Raw genomic sequence first — 20,000 nt, 5'->3', positions numbered from 1 at the left:
GTGATAAATGCATAAATAAGTATAAGCCACGAAGGAAAGTAAAGCACTGGAGTAGCTGCAAGATCTTTCGACTCAACGTCCTTTACTTAGTGAATGACGTTGAGTCGAAAGATCTTGCAACTACTCCAGTATTTCACTTTCCATCGTTGGCTTATACCTTTGAGTGTCTGTGTGTGTGTATATATATATATATATATATATATATATATATATATATATATATATATATATATATATATTATATATAAAATTATAGTCCGCTGTGCATTTTAATTTAATTTTTTCCTTTTTTTTTAATAATATTTCTGATCCTGGTTCTTGTATGTCGTGCAAGCGATGTGTATAAATTGATATTGGGATATTATAGGATCGTATACGCATCTCCTGGGCGCGCCATTGAATTTTAACCAAACGAGTTTCCTCATTGGTGAGATGCCTTTTACATTTACATAGGATATGGAATTCATAAGTGCAAGAGGTGAGATGCGTTTTGACCAGTCCATATTGTGAAGTATATATACATAGTTCCTGTCTCCATTTTTGTACCAAGTTGAAATGAAAGAAGACTTAGATACGTATGAGTTCCTGTCTCGATTTTTGTACCAAGCGAAATAAAAGATAAGAGACGATTGTAGGATGGTCACTGTTTGCAAAATGCAGGATACTGACGAGAAATCCTAGGTGCCTCTTGCCCGGATGTGCCATCCTAAAGATCATAATGTGCTTCTGTTCATTGCGTCTTGATTGATAGTGGTTTAACGGGAAAAACGGTGATTTTGTAATTGTGGTGGTAATCTCATTGGAGAGCTGGTTTTTACCGTCAACAAGTTTATTACAGTAATGCGTCATGTGTGTGCAGCCATATGTATACGCGTTATGTAAATGGTGTTCAAACGCTAGGTTTTATATATGTCTGTGTACGAGCGCTTTCATGTATTTGTATATACATTGTGTCGTTATGTCGGCTATTTCGAAAGCTGTGTCTTCGATCTTATTCATTTTATATTTTTAAACATTTTAAAGAATCTCTCTCTCTCTCTCTCTCTCTCTCTCTCTCTCTCTCTCTCTCTCTCTCTCTCTCTCTGTCACTTGCAGAATATATAACTAATGGTTTTGTGTTACAGTCGTGGTTCCTGCTACCCAATTTTTGTAGGCGCCATTTTTTTTTTAATATTTTATATTTTTTATTTTTGATGTAATGAACACTAGAGTACCAAGTAGTAGAACCATATCGTAGTAGAAAGAACCTGTGCTTATTTAGATAGCTTTAGATGGAAGAAATAATAAAGATGATGATACTTTTTTTTTGATAATATATACATACATAGGTGTCATATACAACTAGTGCTGTGATAGATAGCTGTTAAGAACCATATATACTGAAACGCCCCATGGATGATTGTGGTTGCCTAAACATGCTTTATATACAGAGGACACGTCGAGAGACTATTTTTGTTACCAGAAATTCGCCTAGGAAAGCATTATCATATATATATCTATATACTATATATATATCTACCAGAGAGAAATTTTAGGAATGTTTTCGCAGCCCCAAAGCTTTATATACTGTTAATGATCATCATGGTAGTAGCGGGAGAGTCTTTTCATAGCCCCCCTCCCCCCTCCCTCCCCCACCCACACACCCCCCTTACACCACCCCTCCACAGCCAGGTGTTACATAAAAAAAATGACAGTGAAAAACATTAGAAAAAAAATGTAAAGAAAATATGGATTAAAAAAAAAACATTAGGAAAGAGAATGACTGCAAGGTCAAACAAGGTGGTTGCTCTGCGCCTTCCTTTATTCAGTCAGCTGGGTTAAGAGTTGGGATGGCTTTTCTTATTTTTTTATTCAAATATTAAATTTTTCCTTTATTATTTTTCTGTCCAGGTTGTGAGCATAATTTCGGATGCAAGTCACGGCTATGTCAATTTTTTAAATGTCAGTATAGTTTATATAGATATATATATATATATATATATATATATATTATATATATATATATATATATATATCCTTATCAAAGTAGTTCACTCAGTTGAATGACTGTGGGAAGGCGCATCCATGGCCCCATCGTGGCTTGTCAGACACTCCATATGCTTTTAGTGGCTGTGTATTAGCATTTCAAAAAATAAAAAAAAAAGAATAAGTCAACGCCTGCGTTTTTATTGAACACCCTTGGTGATGAATTGTGAGGCTTTAGTGTCAGGAAATACAAGATTCCATTTATGAATCACTTACAGTAAATAGTAAAGGAGTTTAATAGGATCAGTGGCCCGAAGGATTTGGGTTTAAGAATGAAGGGTGGAAATTGGAGAGGGAATAAAGAAGTTGGAGGCCAAAGATAATGGGTGAGAAGTAAAAGACGGATAACATTGCAGCTAGGGGCCTAAGAAATGCTACAAAGAACCTTTAGCATTCTGCTTGCAGTGCAGCGTCTGAGACGCACTTTACCCAAGCCCCCTCCAAAAGGCATGTTCAGAAGGTGTGTATGCGATGGCTAATAACATTTTATCTCTCAAACCGGGAAAACGAAATATTCGCTTTTCCTGTTCCCAAAAGTTTTCAGTAAAATATAATTATAAATTCCAAATGAGAATAGAAGAAAAAAAAATCCTGTAAAAGCGAGGAAAATGATGATGCGTCAGATACACAACTTAATTAAGCAGAATTTGAGAATAAATGAACTAATGATTTTTTTAGAAGAAATCCTATTGCCCAGCTGAAAATGCATGAGGAGGTCATTCGTAGAAGATTGATTTTTGTAATATGTCCCTCTGACCTTAGAGAGGTATCTTTATGTCTGTCTGAATCTCGATATCTTAAGTGTGGCCACGGGCCATTCAGTTGTCGCTTTTCCCGTAATAATAATGATTATATAAAAGAAATATCTCAAGTGTTGATTTGTTACCTCTCTCCTTTTTGTGTGTGAGTGTTACTTTTGCAGTTCGTTTTGACTAGTGTGCTTCATCTCTCCATCTCTTAAATAAAAAAAATCCTAATTAAAAAAAGTAGTTGATCTGTGATTATATTAGTTCATTAAACTCTTCCTTAAGTGCTTGTCTTGTTTGCTCTTCTCAGAGGGTTGTTAATGTGACTGCTACTACTACTTCCGTTTACTCTTCTACTTTGTTGCTACTACTACTATACCCACTACTACTAGCTTTTATAGAGAGTAGAAATGCTTCCCTAGTGAGGGTGATGGTGTCGCAACGTTGTTGTTGCAATAGCATTCTGGTAGCTGCAAGTGCAGAACACAGCAACAACGATGATGATAATGATGCTGATGATGATGGCGTTGTTGTTTTAGTGAAGGTTGGTGGTGATGATGATAATGAAGGTGATGGTGATGATGATAACCATGATGATGGTGGTAATGATGATGATGGTGATAATGATGATGATGATGGTGGTGGTGAGGTGTGGATATTGATGGAGGTTGTCTTACAGGTGGCGGCGTCGGGGCCGGCCAGCAGCGATGCCCCCTTTGCAACAAGGCCCTCAGCCGATGGACCAGCCTGCGACGCCACATAGAGGACAAGCACACCCAGGGGGGCGCCCACATCTGCCCCATCTGCCACCACGTGTACCGCACCAAGAACTCCCTCCACAACCACCTCAGCGTTTACCACCGGGGAGCCACGGGGACCAGGGGCCGCCGGGGTCGGTATCCTTCCTACACCGTCCTCCGCCCCACCAACGCCCACCAGCTGGCCGCCCTCAAGGCGGCCGCCCGGCACACCTTCCGGGAGATCGCCGGACTCTCCTCCTCCCCGCATCAGCAGCAGCAGCAGCAGCAGCAGCAGGACGCCGCGGCCGCAGCGTCGGCTGCTGCCGCAGCCGCGGCCGTGGCTGCGGCAGCCGCTTCGTCGCAGGACTCCCTGGCTAGCTCGACCACCGACAGCATCCCCATGTCCCTGATGTCCTCGGCCGGGTCCCCTGCCGAGGACTCCGACGACGGGCGCGACCTCCTGCACGAGGCCGGGGGGTTCGAGTCCCTGCTGGGCGCAGACGGGGAGCTGCACAGCAGCAGCAACAGTCCTCCCCATCCGCACAATTCCCACGGCGGCAAAAATAATGCAACGTCATCATTGCAACAGCAGGAGTTGGTTGTCACGGAAATGGTGGATGAATAGGTGACGGTTTGATAATGATGATGATGATGATGATGATGATATGATAATAATGATCGCCGTTATTTGCGTTGTGTCTGCAGATGTACTATCCTTTAAAAAAGAAAGAGAGAAAGAAAAAAAAACAAGCAAAGACTCGTCAAGCGTCGATAGACTAACTTGAAACGCGTTTTGTATTTGATTTTGAGAGTATTTGATACAATGAAGGTCACAACACAGACCATCCCACCTATGAAAGGAATAAAAAGAGAGAGCGAGAGAGAGAGAAGGAGATAAAGAAAGAAAGGAAAGGTAAGCGAAGCCCTGGAAGGCAACAAATGAACCCAAAGGGGAAGAAGATCAAAGAAAGACGTTCTGCCGTTTCCAGAATCCAGCTCGAGTGGAGGAAGGGCGCCGATTCTTCTCTCCTGTCGTCGTCAAAGTGTTCACACAAACTAGTAATAATAATATTACCTCATTGAGAAGTATATAAATATATATAATCTATTTTGTTACCTGATGAAAGGCTGTTTTTGTACTTAAGAGAAAATCGATGCTATTGATGTTGATGACTACTATAGCGGCTGATGATGATGATGATGATGATGAACTTCGCCGCGTCTTTTTTGACATATTTGTAAACACGAGCCGCCCGCCGACGGCTTTGCCAAAATTCCCCCGACGGACAAAAGCCGTGCATTGTTGCCACTCGTTTTATCACTCTCATTGTCATGAACGTTATCGGTGAGGGCCGCCTGTTTGTTATAGGATCATGAACACGCAAAATAAAGAATAAATCAATGAACACTAAAAACACCTGATCAAAAGTATTCAGTAGGAAATGATGAAACTGCAGAGGCATCCATCCATCAGCGACTGTGCTGGCTGGTGGTATTTGGAAGAAATGTTCTGCGTCTGTGTCTGTGTGATGAGAGAGAGAGAGAGAGAGAGAGAGAGAGAGAGAGAGAGAGAAATTGATTATTGAGAAGAGAAAGCTAAAAGCGTCATTGTCCTTACAGGCGGTCCATTGGTATCAACACCGAGCTCCTCGGTGTCTTCAGCATTTGTGGCGGCCCCGCCGCCCTTTCCATCGGCGTCCCACCCTTCGTCGTCGACGATGGTGGGACTCGGCATCGGCGGCAGCGGCGGCGGCGGCGGGGGCGGCAGCAGCAGCAGCGCTAACAGCTTAGGTGGTGGAGGGGTTGGAGGAGGCAGCGGCAGCAACAGCAGCAGCAGCAGGAGCGGTGTTGTTGTTGTTGGTGGTGGAGGCAGCGGCATGATGCTCGTGGGCGGCAATAGCAGCAGCAGCAGCAGCAGCAGCGGTGGCGTCAGCAGCATTAGCAGTACCAACAGCATTGGTGGTGGTAGTAGTACTAATAGCAGTAGTAATAGTAGCAGCAGCAGCGCCGGGACGTGGGTAGGGGCCCAGTGCCCCATATGTTTCAAGGTACTGCGTGATAAATATAAGTTGAGGACCCACTTGGCCGACATCCACTCGGCTGTACAACACGTGTTCACGTGTCCAGTGTGCAATCGGGTGTACAAGACCAAAAATACCCTCACGAACCACATCAGTCTGTCACACAGAGGATACACCAAGAGGAGACAGAGCTACCAAGCCCAGGCCACCCCTTCCTCCTCATCCTCCTCCTCCTCCTCCTCTAATCAGAATCATCCCCCTCCTCCTCCTCCTCCTCCTCCTCCTCCTCCACCTGCCTTACCCCAGTCTCAACCCACCTCGCACTCTTCTCCAACCCACCACCATCAACATCTCCACCACCCCCACCAACATCATCACCAACAACAGTCTCGTCACGCTTCGGAAACTGCCAACAGCGGCAGCAACAGCAATGCTCAGACGAACCATCAGCAGAAACAGCAACAGCAACAGGCTCTGCTGCTCGAACAGCAGCAGACTTTGCAGCGTTAGTCTTGAAAGGGCTGACCCGTCGAGTTATAGGTTTGCGACGCCAGTTGAAAAGGAAAAAAAAAAAATGAAAGCCTGGCGCCACCAAACTAACTGTGAGAGACACTTTCTTAAGTCTTAAAAAGTAATCTTAAGATTGATAACTCATGTATACGATTTACCACAAAGTCTTATCCAGTTGTTGTATTTAAAGAACAGATATTTTTTAAAAGAATGCCAAGCTTTTACTATTATTATTATTATTATTATTATTATAGACAAATTCTAATCGGTAGGTTTCCTTTTTTCGTTTGTGTCGCCGGGAACTGGATGGACAGTTTCCACATCAAATCCCCTTTTATTCAAAGCACAAAGAAGAAATTATGTTGCTAGAAATGTTTTGTCGGGAGAAGGATGAAACGAATGTTTTCATTCGTTAAAATAAAAAAATATAAAAACAATAGAAAAGAAACCTTCTAACTTATGAGTGTTGTCTGTAAACGAAGTAGTAAAATTAAGCCTGTGTGTAATTTAGCAATCTTATTTTTAACCATTGTCATAGATTTCGTAGGTTTGACCATATTTGTGAAAACTATATTTTCTATTTATATTTTTATTTTTGTTTTTCCTCGACGCACTTGGGTTTCATGTGCCAACTTACTTGATGAACACTTCCGGAAATCGCTCGAGACTCGCACTTGAGATTTCTCATGGATGGTGAAGTGTATTATTACTACTACTGTATGTGTGCGTGTTTGTATGTCCTTTGGAAAGCGAGTATGTTCGTGGGTGTATGTTTTTTGTGTTATTTTTGTTTTTTTGTTTACCTCGGGTCGCTTTTGTGTAACCGAAGATGGACAGTGAAAAGTATAATGATACATCTAGTTTGTTGTATTTTAGAACACGCTGAAAGCCCCATTTAAAAGGGGCGTGTATTTTTTTTCCAGTGCAACTCTTTACCATTGAAATATTTATTTCTCCAAGTTCAGGTGTTTTGAAAGTAATCATTCTTGTGGGTGATTCCTTGTGAAGTATTTTTTTCTGTGATGAGACTTGCCACCACAACAAACTCCTTCCATCCAATCAAATGTTAATGAAAAGGGAAAAAAGATATAAATAAATACATTTTAAAAGATGTATCAGGAGCGACCCGCGAGTATCGAATCCGTGCTACAGACTTCTTCTTGTCAGAGAATTCTGCAGCCGTAGTCTTGTATAAAGCATAGAATATATATATAAACAGTATATATATTACAATAGAAGTTCCTAGAATTACCTTTTTAGACCTTTTTATTATTATTATTATTGTAATAATTATTATAATTATAGATATGATTACTTTCCAGCGGTCTGAATGCGACCGCTGGATACACTTTATAGAGATCTCTGCATCAGCGGCCGGACCAGAGGGAGGTCGGCGCTGATCGATATCACTTGTATACGATTTTATACTTAGTCAGATTTTTATGTGTATCATTATGGCTATTCTTATTCTTATTATTATTATTATCATTATTATTATTATGACTATTGGTTCTAGTTGTTAACTTTAGATTTGGGTACATCAGCTTAGCCATTAGCTTATATTTGTGACAGGTTTTTACTTTCCTCGTAAGAAGCTTCGTTTTAGATGTTTTTTTTTTTTTGTCACGTGTAGATTTCATCGATGACACCGCGTTCCTTTTAATGATAATTTAATTCCATTAGACTTCGCTTGGTTATGGTTGATTTTATTTTTAAAAATTTCGTTTTGTATTCGTTTTTCCATTGTTCCAGGGTGAGATAAATATAATAGCTTGTTTTGTGTATTTATGCATATTGGACCAGAGAGCCTTGAGAGCTAATGCTTTTGGCACATTGGTTATCTCATTTTTATTTTTGTTTTTTGGTGTATCGCCAAATGTTCCTTTTGAATTGTATTTGCACTGTGTTGATGTTTTTATTTGTATTTAAGATTTTGACCATGGTTGGAAAGGTTACCATATTTTTGTTCCTTTATTGACGATGATAATAATAATTATTATTAGTAGTATTATTTCGAAAGAAGATCCTCTCGTAAACAGTGCGTTTAATGAATTATTATTATTATTATTATTATTATTATTATTATTATTATTATTATTATTATTATTAGAAATACGAGACAATTCACCATATCACAAGTTGCTTATTTAGTTCGTAATGCTGGGATAATGATACTTTTCCTTTTTTGTTATTTTGGTAATATATTTTTTTTGTTAGTACCATTTAGTGAAGAAGATTGCGACTTTTTATATGGAAACAAATCATTCTAATGTTAATAATATTCTCTAGGGCTTGGGAGCTGCTCCTTCCTCCTTCAGGAGATTTTTTTTTATTTTTATTTTATTCTATTAAACGTAGTCGGCCAGTACCAACCACCAGTATACTCAGGTCAATATATTACTGCAATATACACAATGATTGTTCCTGTTACTTCGCTGAAGACTCGGAGGGGGAGGATTCCTCGGGGTGGGAATGGCATTAGGAAAAAGGAGAAAGAGGAAGAATCTTAACAATCCTTGGGTTTGGGGGGGCGGGGGTCCATGTAAATATATTAACCATCATGTAGATTAATATAGACGTAGACGTCTATTGTCTAGAGAAGTTTACCTCTCAATCCCTACAGTGTCAGAATCACAATACTACCGCTGACGATTTTTTGTCTAATTAGCATTTGTGAGTAGTCTTATAATGATAGTATAGTGATGTCAGCGCCGGCACCCCCAACCCCCCCTCCCCCTCCCCCTCCCCCTCCCCTCCCCCCAAGGCCTCTCTCCTTATGCAAATATGCCGTGACTTAATCCATTACCACGTCCTGGAAGTCAAATCAAATGCAAAATGTTATCCGGAAGATTTCGGGTTAACCCCAGGACTTAATCCCTGTATTCCGAAAGAATATGGATTACAGTAATTAGTCCAAAAACTTAATTCCTGTAATCCAGAAGATTTCGGATTACTGTAATTAATCCCAAGACTTAATTCCTGTAATTTGGAAGATTTCAGATTCATTAATCCCAAGACTTAATCTCTGTAATCCGAAAGAATTTGGGTTAATACCAAGACTTAATCCCTGTAAGCCAGAAGATTTCGGATTACAGTAATTAGCTCCAAGACTTAATTCCTGTAATTATGAATATTTCAGATTTATTGATCCCAAAACCTAATCTTTGTAACCCGGAAGATTTATGGATTTTAGTAATTAGCCCTAAGACTTAATCCCCGTAATCTGGAAGATTTCAGAACGACTTAATCCCTGTAATCCGGAAGATATGCGATTACAGTAATTAGCTCCAAGACTTAATTTATGTAATCTGGAAGATTTCTGATTACTGTAATTAATCTCAAGATTTAATCCCCGTAATCCGGAAGATTTCAGCTTACTGTAATTAATTCCACGACTTAATCCCTATGATCTGGAAGATTTCGGATTACACTAATTAGCTCCAAGACTTAATCCATGTAATCTGGAAGATTTCAGCTTACTGTAATTTATTCCACGACTTAATCCCTGTAATCCGGAAGATATGCGATTTAAGTAATTAGCTCCAAGACGTAATCCATGTAATCTGGAGGATTTCGGATTAATATCGATACCAGTCTGAATTTTGTCTCGGTTCCAATACCTTTTCCCCTGGAGGTCGCTGCCCCCTCCGAGGAGACCTCAGTTTCGGGTTATGTTATATTGAACTCTTTTGTTAAACATGTTGTGTGACCTTAACTTATTTCACAACCTCTCGTGGATGTTTTTATTTCTATAAACGTCATATACGACTTCAGAAGAATGTCTGGTGACCGGTATTATGTTCCAATGAATGATGAAACACTCGTGAAGAAAATGAAAAAAAAAAACTTGTTTTTAATTTTAATTTCTGTGTAATTTATACTGGCATACCTCATATAGCATCTAGTTTACTATTAGTTGTGTGAGACAGCGGTCCCTGAATCCCTAAATAAAGGAACTTGAAGAGGAAAGAAAACTTTCGAAAAAAAAGAGAAAAAAAAAGCAGCTACCCCTTAAACGTGGATCTCATGTGAGCCTTTGTGACATATTTCTTCACTATATGTAGTAGTTGCTTCAGTATTTTTGTATGTTGTAGTTACTTTTGTAAAAGTGCTTCAATTTAGCGAGCACGTTAGTAGGTATTTTTTTAGAAGTCCCGGGCTTGTGTCTGATGAAAGAAGCCTATCCATTATATTCAGAATACAGGATTAAAGAGAAAAAAAGAAGAAAAAAGCCTCGTGCGCATTATTTTACCTAATAAATATTGAAATAGACCTCCTTCGTTTCTCTGCCCTTCACCTCCTTTTCATTAACTGGGAATGTGATATATGTGTGTGTGTGTGTTGCCCTGTTCAAAATATCTCTGCTGTTTTAATAATAAGAACAAAGGGAAATTAGACGTCAGTAATAAAGTTCCCGGCTCGTGAATCAGCCGCTATTTATTTTCTTCAGTTGACCTTTGCTGCGTTGAACTTTGTCTTTGTAAGGAGTATATATATATATATATATATATATATATATATATATATATATATATATATATTATATAATATATATCCTTAGAAGACGGAGCTGCCCGCTCTATGTACTCATCAGGGGAACCATAGGGAAAGGCATCGTACTCAGGTACATTTATTTCGCCGACGTTTCACGACTCATAGTCGCATTCTCAAGGCTATAATTAAAGATAAACACACGAACATTAAAACTACGCACTGCATAATTCATAAAAATTACGCGATATTTAAAAATTCAATGAACATCAACATCAGAATGTAGAACATTTAAAAATTTATGAATCTCTTAAAACAGAAAAACATACTGAGCGCTAAATTACAGTACAGTTACATTAAAACTTATTTAAAAATTACGAGAAAAAGTATACAAAAATTACGGATATTGGGTGTAAAAAAAATTAAAATAATAACTAACACTAAAACAGTAAGGCTATTCTATAACCTTAATCCTCGCAAAGGACGGGCAGTGACTGAGAGAATTTTTAGAAAAATAAAATAAACAAGCATCTCTAGGCGATAAACAACTGAACAGAGGAGGATTGCGCATTTAAGGACGGAACTATCTTTTTTATCATAATGGATTCCAAGGTTGTTAGGTCGTTTTCGTTTTGCGTTTGGCCTATAATAATAAAATCCTTATCATTAATATATGTTTTACATAATTTAGAGTGATTTCTGATATTTGACTGTTCGGGGTTTGTTAATCTGCTGCCCGTTCTAAAACTTAAGCCCCTGTGAGAATCTATTCTCACTTTTAGTAACCTCTTCGTACAACCCACATAAGTCCCGTGATCACATCTCGGGCACGTATATTTATATACAACATTAGATTTTAGAAGAGGACTAAGGCGGTCTTTCGTCTTAAACAGGGATCCGATAGTTAATGGATTTTTTGGGACGATTTTTAGGTTCAGTGCCGGGAATTCCTTTTGAATAATTGCCAGGAACTTTTTTCTGAAGAGGTTGTCATGAAGAAAAGGGAAGCTAGCAAAGATTTTTAATTTTGGGACTGTCAAAACCGTTGGCACCTCTATGAATCGGGCATCAAGCATTTTCTTAAGCATTTTGCAACAAAAGTTTGTCTGGAAAGCAGTTATTTTTAAGATATTGGGAAAGAAAGTTAATTTCTTGCATTAAAAAGTAAACCAATTAGAGGTATGGGTAAAGGCCCTGTGTAGGAGAGTTGAGATAGTATTAAGTTTAAAATTATAAAAGCAAGAACTATAAAAGTTGATACCTAACCCAGTAAAAGTCTTTTTTCTAAAAACACCCGTGTAGAAGCCTTCCTCGTTCCTGGACACTAGAACATCCAGAAAGGGAAGCTTGTTATTTTCTTCTTCATCGAGTGTAAATCTGATATTAGGGTGTAGGGCATTGACAAATTCTAAGAATTGTTCCGCATTAAACTTGTTTCGGAATAAGGCGAAAGTGTCATCAACGTATCTACGATAAAACTGAGCAGAAGCTAAGGGGCAATCATCAAACATACGCTCCTCCAAAGAGCACATAAAAATATTAGCAAGTGTCGGACCCAAGTGGGGATCCCATTGCTACTCCTTCCACTTGTCTGTATAAAAAAAAGCCATTAAAAATGAAAGTCGTGTCCTGCACGTCAGTTCTAACAACTGTTTAAAAAACTCACGACTAAAATTATGAAAAGTAGAGTCCGGCTCTATAAATAACTTATTTAAAATAATGTCAATCGTCTCCCCTACAGGGACATTAGTAAAAAGTGACTCAACGTCCAGACTAACCATAAATAATTCTGAATCTTGTATAAGAATATCCTCCTTGAATTATGAGAGTTGCTTAAAGAAAATTCATTTTTAGTGAGAGGCTCAAGTAAAGGAACTAGAAATTTGGCAATCTTATAACTAGGAGTGTTCACTGAGGAAAGAATGGGCCTTAATGGGACATTTTCTTTATGTATTTTGGGCAACCCATACAAAACCCCATACGAAGACCCTGTAGGGAATAGTTCCTGGTATATATCATCATCAATTATCTTATTTTGTTTTAGCAACCTTAGAAACCTTACAATTTTGTCCTCTGGTTTAATGATATTATATAACATCTGGAAGCACCTATTTTTCTCAAATTGTTTTGTATGATCGTTTTAAGATGTAAATATCCATCTTCTTCAAATATAAGTATCCTTATCCAAAATTACGCAACCCTTACCTTTGTCTGGTTTTGTAATAATAATACTGTCATCATTAGCCAAGTTTTTTTTTAAAGTGTCAAAATCATATTTGTTGAAGAAAGGAGTCCATCTAGTGTTTAGCTTAGATATGCACAATGAGCTAAAGATGATAACTGAGATCTAAGGTTTGTCCAAATTAAATCCCTCCCTTTCAATGTTAATTTGGACAACCTTAGATCTCAGTTATCATCTTTAGCTCATTGTGCATATCATAAGCTAAACACTAGATGGACTCCTTTCTTCAACAAATATGATTTTGACACTTTAAAAAAACTTGGCTAATGATGACAGTATTATTATTACAAAACCAGACAAAGGTAAGGGTTGCGTAATTTTGGATAAGGATACTTATATTGAGAAGATGGATATTATCTTAAACGATCATACAAAATTTGAGAAAATAGGTGCTCCAGATTTATATAATATCATTAAACCAGAGGACAAAATTGTAAGGTTTCTAAGGTTGCTAAAACAAAATAAGATAATTGATGATGATATATACCAGGAACTATTCCCTACAGGGTCTTCGTATGGGGTTTTGTATGGGTTGCCCAAAATACATAAAGAAAATGTCCCATTAAGGCCCATTCTTTCCTCAGTGAACACTCCTAGTTATAAGATTGCCAAATTTCTAGTTCCTTTACTTGAGCCTCTCACTAAAAATGAATTTTCTTTAAGCAACTCTCATAAATTCAAGGAGGATATTCTTATACAAGATTCAGAATTATTTATGGTTAGTCTGGACGTTGAGTCACTTTTTACTAATGTCCCTGTAGGGGAGACGATTGACATTATTTTAAATAAGTTATTTATAGAGCCGGACTCTACTTTTCATAATTTTAGTCGTGAGTTTTTTAAACAGTTGTTAGAACTGACCGTGCAGGACACGACTTTCATTTTTAATGGCTTTTTATACAGACAAGTGGAAGGAGTAGCAATGGGATCCCCACTGGGTCCGACACTTGCTAATATTTTTATGTGCTCTTTGGAGGAGCGTATGTTTGATGATTGCCCCCTTAGCTTCTTGCCTCAGTTTTATCGTAGATACGTTGATGACACTTTCGCCTTATTCCGAAACAAGTTTAATGCGGAACAATTCTTAGAATTTGTCAATGCCCTACACCCTAATATCAGATTTACACTCGATGAAGAAGAAAATAACAAGCTTCCCTTTCTGGATGTTCTAGTGTCCAGGAACGAGGAAGGCTTCTACACGGGTGTTTTTAGAAAAAAGACTTTTACTGGGTTAGGTATCAACTTTTATAGTTCTTGCTTTTATAATTTTAAACTTAATACTATCTCAACTCTCCTACACAGGGCCTTTACCCATACCTCTAATTGGTTTACTTTTAATGAAGAAATTAACTTTCTTTCCCAATATCTTAAAAATAACTGCTTTCCAGACAAACTTTTGTTCAAAATGCTTAAGAAAATGCTTGATGCCCGATTCATAGAGGTGCCAACGGTTTGACAGTCCCAAAATTAAAAAATCTTTGCTAGCTTCCCTTTTCTTCATGACAACCTCTTCAGAAAAAAGTTCCTGGCAATTATTCAAAAGGAATTCCCGGCACTGAACCTAAAAATCGTCCCAAAAAATCCATTAACTATCGGATCCCTGTTTAAGACGAAAGACCGCCTTAGTCCTCTTCTAAAATCTAATGTTGTATATAAATATACGTGCCCGAGATGTGATCACGGGACTTATGTGGGTTGTACGAAGAGGTTACTAAAAGTGAGAATAGATTCTCACAGGGGCTTAAGTTTTAGAACGGGCAGCAGATTAACAAACCCCGAACAGTCAAATATCAGAAATCACTCTAAATTATGTAAAACATATATTAATGATAAGGATTTTATTATTATAGGCCAAACGCAAAACGAAAACGACCTAACAACCTTGGAATCCATTATGATAAAAAAGATAGTTCCGTCCTTAAATGCGCAATCCTCCTCTGTTCAGTTGTTTATCGCCTAGAGTGCTTGTTTATTTTTATTTTTCTAAAAATTCTCTCAGTCACTGCCCGTCCTTTGGCGAGGATAGGTATAGAATAGCCTTACTGTTTTAGTGTTATTTATTTATTTTTAATTTTTTTACACCCATATCGTATTTTTGTATACTTTTTTCTGTAATTTTTAAATATTTTAATGTAACTGTACTGTAATTTAGCGCTCAGTATGTTTTTCTGTTTTAGAGATTCATAAATTTTTAAATGTTCTACATTCTGATGTTGATGTTCATTGAATTTTTAAATATCGCGTAATTTTTATGAATTATGCAGTGCGTAGTTTTAATGTTCGTGTGTTTATCTTTAATTATAGCCCTTGAGAATGCGACTATGAGTCGTGAAACGTCGGCGAAATAAATGTACCTGAGTACGATGCCTTTCCCTATGGTTCCCCTGATGAGATATATATATATACATACATACATACACATACCTACATACATAACATACAGGGTGAACCTAACGTAGATGGAATACAGTTTGTGGTGGGGTTCATTATAACTGTGACGTTGGTGTTATACTAAATTTTATAAGTAAAGTTGTTTAAATTTGATATATTTTTGTTTTCAGATAACTTATATTGGCTAATATATATGAATAATGACGTAAGACAATGTTATCATTTACTGTCCGCCTACTTTTTTTGTTCACCTTTATATACTAAATTTTTATATATAATAAAATTTACACATATATATAATATATATATATATATATATATATATATATATATATATATATATATATACAGAGAGAGAGAGAGAGAATAAAGTAGCCTTTTAAAAGAATATTCTTTTCTGGACAACCCAAGGATTTGATCCGCATTCATAGATGACGCTAAAATCATTGAACTTGCTTAGTTTCTCTCTCTCTCTCTCTCTCTCTCTCTCTCTCTCTCTCTCTCTCTCTCTCTCTCTCTCTCTCTCTTCGTCTAACTGGAACTTTTGTACCACTCTCTCTTACACCCAAGGAACAGGAGGAATGAATTACGTGGTTGCTAGATGACTGTGGGGGATGGCAGTTGTTGGAGACAGGAAAATCTGAAAGACTTCATTGATTGATACCTCATTACGTAATGAAAAACGAGAAGTCCCTGACTTGTCAAATCTCTCCTGCCGTTGTGAAACCCTTTGCAAGATTTACAGTCTCTCTCTCTCTCTCTCTCTCTCTCTCTCTCTCTCTCTCTCTCTCTCTCTCTCTCTGGAAACCTGAGTGCTGAAATGTGTTCCTTTACGAATTCAAGGAAGGCGCTTGTTAAACTCTTAGGCAGCTTCTCAGTTCTACTTCAATTCCACATGAAGGAAGAGTGTCGTCAGTGCACTTCACATGGTGCACTGTAGGCACGACTATAGGGCGGTTGCAGGGATGTCCAACCTCTCTTAACACCTTACCTTTTCACTGGCCTGAGCGCTGAGTCGTTGAAAGTGGCCGAGTACTTGGCTTTATAATTAAAATTCATAATTATTGTGCTCATGCATTCCGTAATGATAATTGCCGGGAGTGAAGGAATAACTGGTTTTTTCTAGTCGGTGCCGGATTGACAATCCAGGTTTCTCCTACGATAGTTACTAGTTCGAGGCAAGTATAGCTAGGAAGCAAATATCAATTCCCAAGATTTGTGTTTTACTTCATAACGACCATTAGTGTGCTCCCATGGCAAGTTTATGAAGGTGAACCTCCTCTCTCTCTCGTCTCTTCTCTCCTCTCATGCTCGGCAGATGTTGACGGATCTCTCGCTCTCTTCTCTCTCTATCCGCTTTCCTATGAGGATGAAGCTAACGCATAATCTAAAATTTGGTCTTCAGTAATGCATTGCGGAAGAAAGCTGTGGGAGATTGAAATGGAATGTACGACATCGATTATTTTGTATTTATGAGCTTTCATGTTGGTACGCCACTTAAGGTGAATAGGGCAGCACGACGAGCGACGATGGGTGCGTACACCTCGTGCAACTCGATTAGCACACGTACGCACGTGGAAACTCCACACGAGCCATGCCCAGAGCAGAGGGGACGTAGTGCCTGAGGGCGTCACTCAAACAGTAGTAATGCTGTGTAGTATCGAAGGTTTCTGCAGGAGAGTGAGGAGACCCATCCCACTACACCCTGCTCATGGCTTCGCCGCCCACAAGAATCGGACCGTGTTTTTTTTGGTGAGCTCACGTTTTGTTTGGACGCTTACCAATCTCACCCGAATTTTTCTTAATGAAGAATACTAAGAGCGACTATCACCACTCTAAATACGCAACTAACTTAGTAAAAAAACGGGCGGAGAACAGAGGGGTCTGAAGGGGATAAAGGATATGATAAGATCTAATTAGCTGGGTTGAGGGGGTTCAGTTCTGTGGGAAGTAGTGTGTGTGTGGGGGGGATATGAAAAAAGGAGCGTGGTGGAGAAGGCTTGAAGCACGGCCAGGGAGGGAGGAAGGGCCCGGACAGGGGGGGGCAATAGGGGGGAGGGTGTAGGGAAACAAGAGAGGGGAGAGAGGAAGGAGGGGAAAGGAGGAGGGGGGGGAAAAGGGGCATTGGGCGATGAAGATTCAGAGACGAGTATTTTAGGCGAAGGTGTCACGAATCGAGTCTCTCGATCTAGCTAGCTCCTCGCTCGCTCCTCTCCTCTCTCTTCCTTCTGAAATTACAATGGAAATGGAAAAAAGGGAAATGGCGACAGGGCTTGGATTCAATTGGCCTTCGTTCGCCGGAAAGAGAGAGAGAGGAAGAAGAGGAAAAAGAGAATTAAATGAAGTCGTAGTGACATTATGCATCTTTATTCCTCCTTATTGGAAAATATATTGCATTATGTTAATTTTTTGACCAAAACACCAAACCCATCATTTATTAATAAACTTTAAAAAAGCGTATTGGTTTTCTAAATGGAACCGTGTTCTGCGCTGGGAATAAAGATATAGTTGTCTTGATTAGCTTTGTTCAACATCTAATTGACCAAAAATAAATAGTAACTCCAGCTATTTATATAAAGAAAAAACTTCAGAGGGCTTATTGACGATAAATGTATTTCTTGTAAACCCCCCCACCCCCCACCCCCTCCAACCTTTGGAAGTAAAAATAGAGTTGTCTTTATTAGATTATTTCAACGTCTTTTAGTTCACCAAAAACAACCAGTAACTCCAGCTATTTATTTAAAGAGAGACACAAGAGGATGTTGAACTTTGAAAAAAGTAAAAAGGGGCTTATTGTCTATAACTGGATTTCTTGAATTCAGCCTTGGAAACTAAAATTTAGTTGTCATTAGTTTTCGTCAACGTCTTATAATTGACCAAAAAAAAAAACTACCAGTAACTCCAGCCATTCGTGTGAAGAAACGGAAAGACAAGGGGGATATTGGCGACATCTAGCGGTTTCAAAAAAAATCTCTTCCTGCAAATATAAGTAAATTTGATTTGCGACGTCGCCGCTCAGGTAACCTGTTGGGAATCACGCGGTAATTTTCTGGTGGAACGGAGTCGAAAGTTCTGCAGGGATATGAAATTTCGATCTTATATTCGCCAAGTTACTTACCCCTCGGGCAGAAGCGCCTCAGTGGCGCGGTCGGTATGGTGTTGGCTTGCCACCTCGCTGACCACGAGTTCGATTCTCGGACATTCCACTGAGGGGTCAGAGATGTGTATTTCTGGTGATTGAAGTTCACTCTCGATGTGGTTCGGAGTCACGTGAAGCCGTTGGTCCCGTTGCTGAATAACCACTGGATCCATACAACGTAAAAACACCATGCGAATAAACAAACAAACAAACTACAGAAAGATGAGACCAGTCAATAGAAAAACGAACAATTTATCAAATCAGTAACTAAACTAAAAATGCAAGTAATCTATTAAAACACAAGTTAAATTGTATTAGGGTAATAATGCGTTGCATCTTCGCTTGAAGTTCTGAAAGACAGACTAAAGAAAAAGTGGGGATGTAAGATTGTAAAGAAGTGTAGCGCAGATTAACAGATGAACGTTTGAACTATGGGTGTCATTGTCTAAATAGTAGTTTGCAAATCAGGAGGGAGCTATATTAAAAGAAGTAGTCCTCGTTGGACGAGTGATTTTTGCGCTCGACTACCAACCCGGTTTTCCGAAGTTCGATTCTCGGCTCTGCCAACGCGGAATCAGAGGAATTTATTTCTGGTGATAGAAATTCATTTCTCGATATAATGTGGTTCGAATTCCACAATAAACTATAGGTCCCATTGCTATGTAAGCAATTGGTTCCTAGCCACGTAAAAATATCTAATCCTTCGGGCCACCCCTAGGAGAGCTGTTAATCAGCTCAGTGGTCTGGTGAAACTAAGATATACTTGACTTTTTTTTTTATATATTAAAAGAAGTAAGGTTGTAGGATGAACTACAGTATTGATATGCATGTACTTGCAAGAACAGGAGAGATTACTGTCCACTTTGTTTATTTTGTATTATGTCTCTTTGTGGACAAGTTTGTACTCATAATTGTATATTTTTGTCAATAAAGTAACGAACTAACTAACTAGGAAGCACTTGCGGATCTGCAGTTGGAGAGGCATCTATTTATGTGACAAGGTGGTGGTGGGGTCGACGTGCTGGTCGCTGCCTGTGAATTTCATGAGAGGCCATTGATTATTCTTCGTCCTTGACTGTCACAAGGATTAACGTCTTCTGTGATTGCTGCTGCTGCTGCTGCTGCTGCTGTTCTCGCGGAGTCGCAGTCATTTATGAGAAACTGCAGTGTAGGAGGTACCATTTTGCTCTTGACAAACAAGTGTGTGACTTATTACATTAGTTTTCGGTCATAACATTTTTCTCTTGACATACAAGTGTGTGACCGTAAAGCCGTTGGTCCCGTTGCTGAATAACCGCTGGTTCCCTGCAACGTAAAAACAGCAAACAAACAAACACGTGTGTGACTTATATATTAGTTTTTGGTCATCAGATATAGAGAGAAACAGTCTCTTCGGTCTCCTAGCTGCGACCCCATTCATTCACTTTTTTACTGTAACTCCATTCATATTCTCTTTTTCCCTTCTTACTGTCCACCCTCTCCCAACAATTGTTTTGTAGTGCAGCTGCGAGATTTTCCTCTTATCACACCTTTCAAACCAACAAACTCCCAATTTCCCTTCAGCGCTGAGTGACCTCATTAGTCCCCGCGCTTGGCCTTTGGCCTAAACTATATTCCATTCCATTCCATTCCATAAAAACAAACTAGAGGGTGATTTATTTCGATATTTTTAAGTTCTCTTTCACTACAGTCACT

General features: G+C 38.8%; 1 protein-coding gene across 14 annotated transcripts in view; it reads left to right on the top strand.

Moving 5' to 3' along the window:
- The window catches only part of LOC135207482 (protein abrupt-like), a 322,624-nt gene that overhangs the window by 137,878 nt on the left and 164,746 nt on the right, over nucleotides 1-20,000 (top strand). For 6 of the 14 annotated variants that reach the window (XM_064239243.1, XM_064239247.1, XM_064239242.1 and 3 more), the window contains exon 6: nucleotides 5,132-10,314. The exons of 6 other annotated variants lie outside the window; for them this stretch is intronic. In XM_064239243.1, the coding sequence (XP_064095313.1) occupies nucleotides 5,132-6,042 (911 nt within the window). In that variant the 3' untranslated portion in view covers nucleotides 6,043-10,314. Of the gene's footprint in view, nucleotides 1-3,450; nucleotides 5,097-5,131; nucleotides 10,315-20,000 lie in introns of those variants that run through there. 2 more of the 14 variants (XM_064239256.1, XM_064239259.1) reach the window with 2 other exon arrangements.

Source organism: Macrobrachium nipponense, chromosome 32, assembly GCF_015104395.2.
Source record: "Macrobrachium nipponense isolate FS-2020 chromosome 32, ASM1510439v2, whole genome shotgun sequence".
Taxonomy (NCBI): domain Eukaryota; kingdom Metazoa; phylum Arthropoda; class Malacostraca; order Decapoda; family Palaemonidae; genus Macrobrachium; species Macrobrachium nipponense.
The sequence above is the reverse complement of the archived record's forward strand: the minus strand, read 5'-3'. Positions and strand labels throughout refer to the sequence as shown.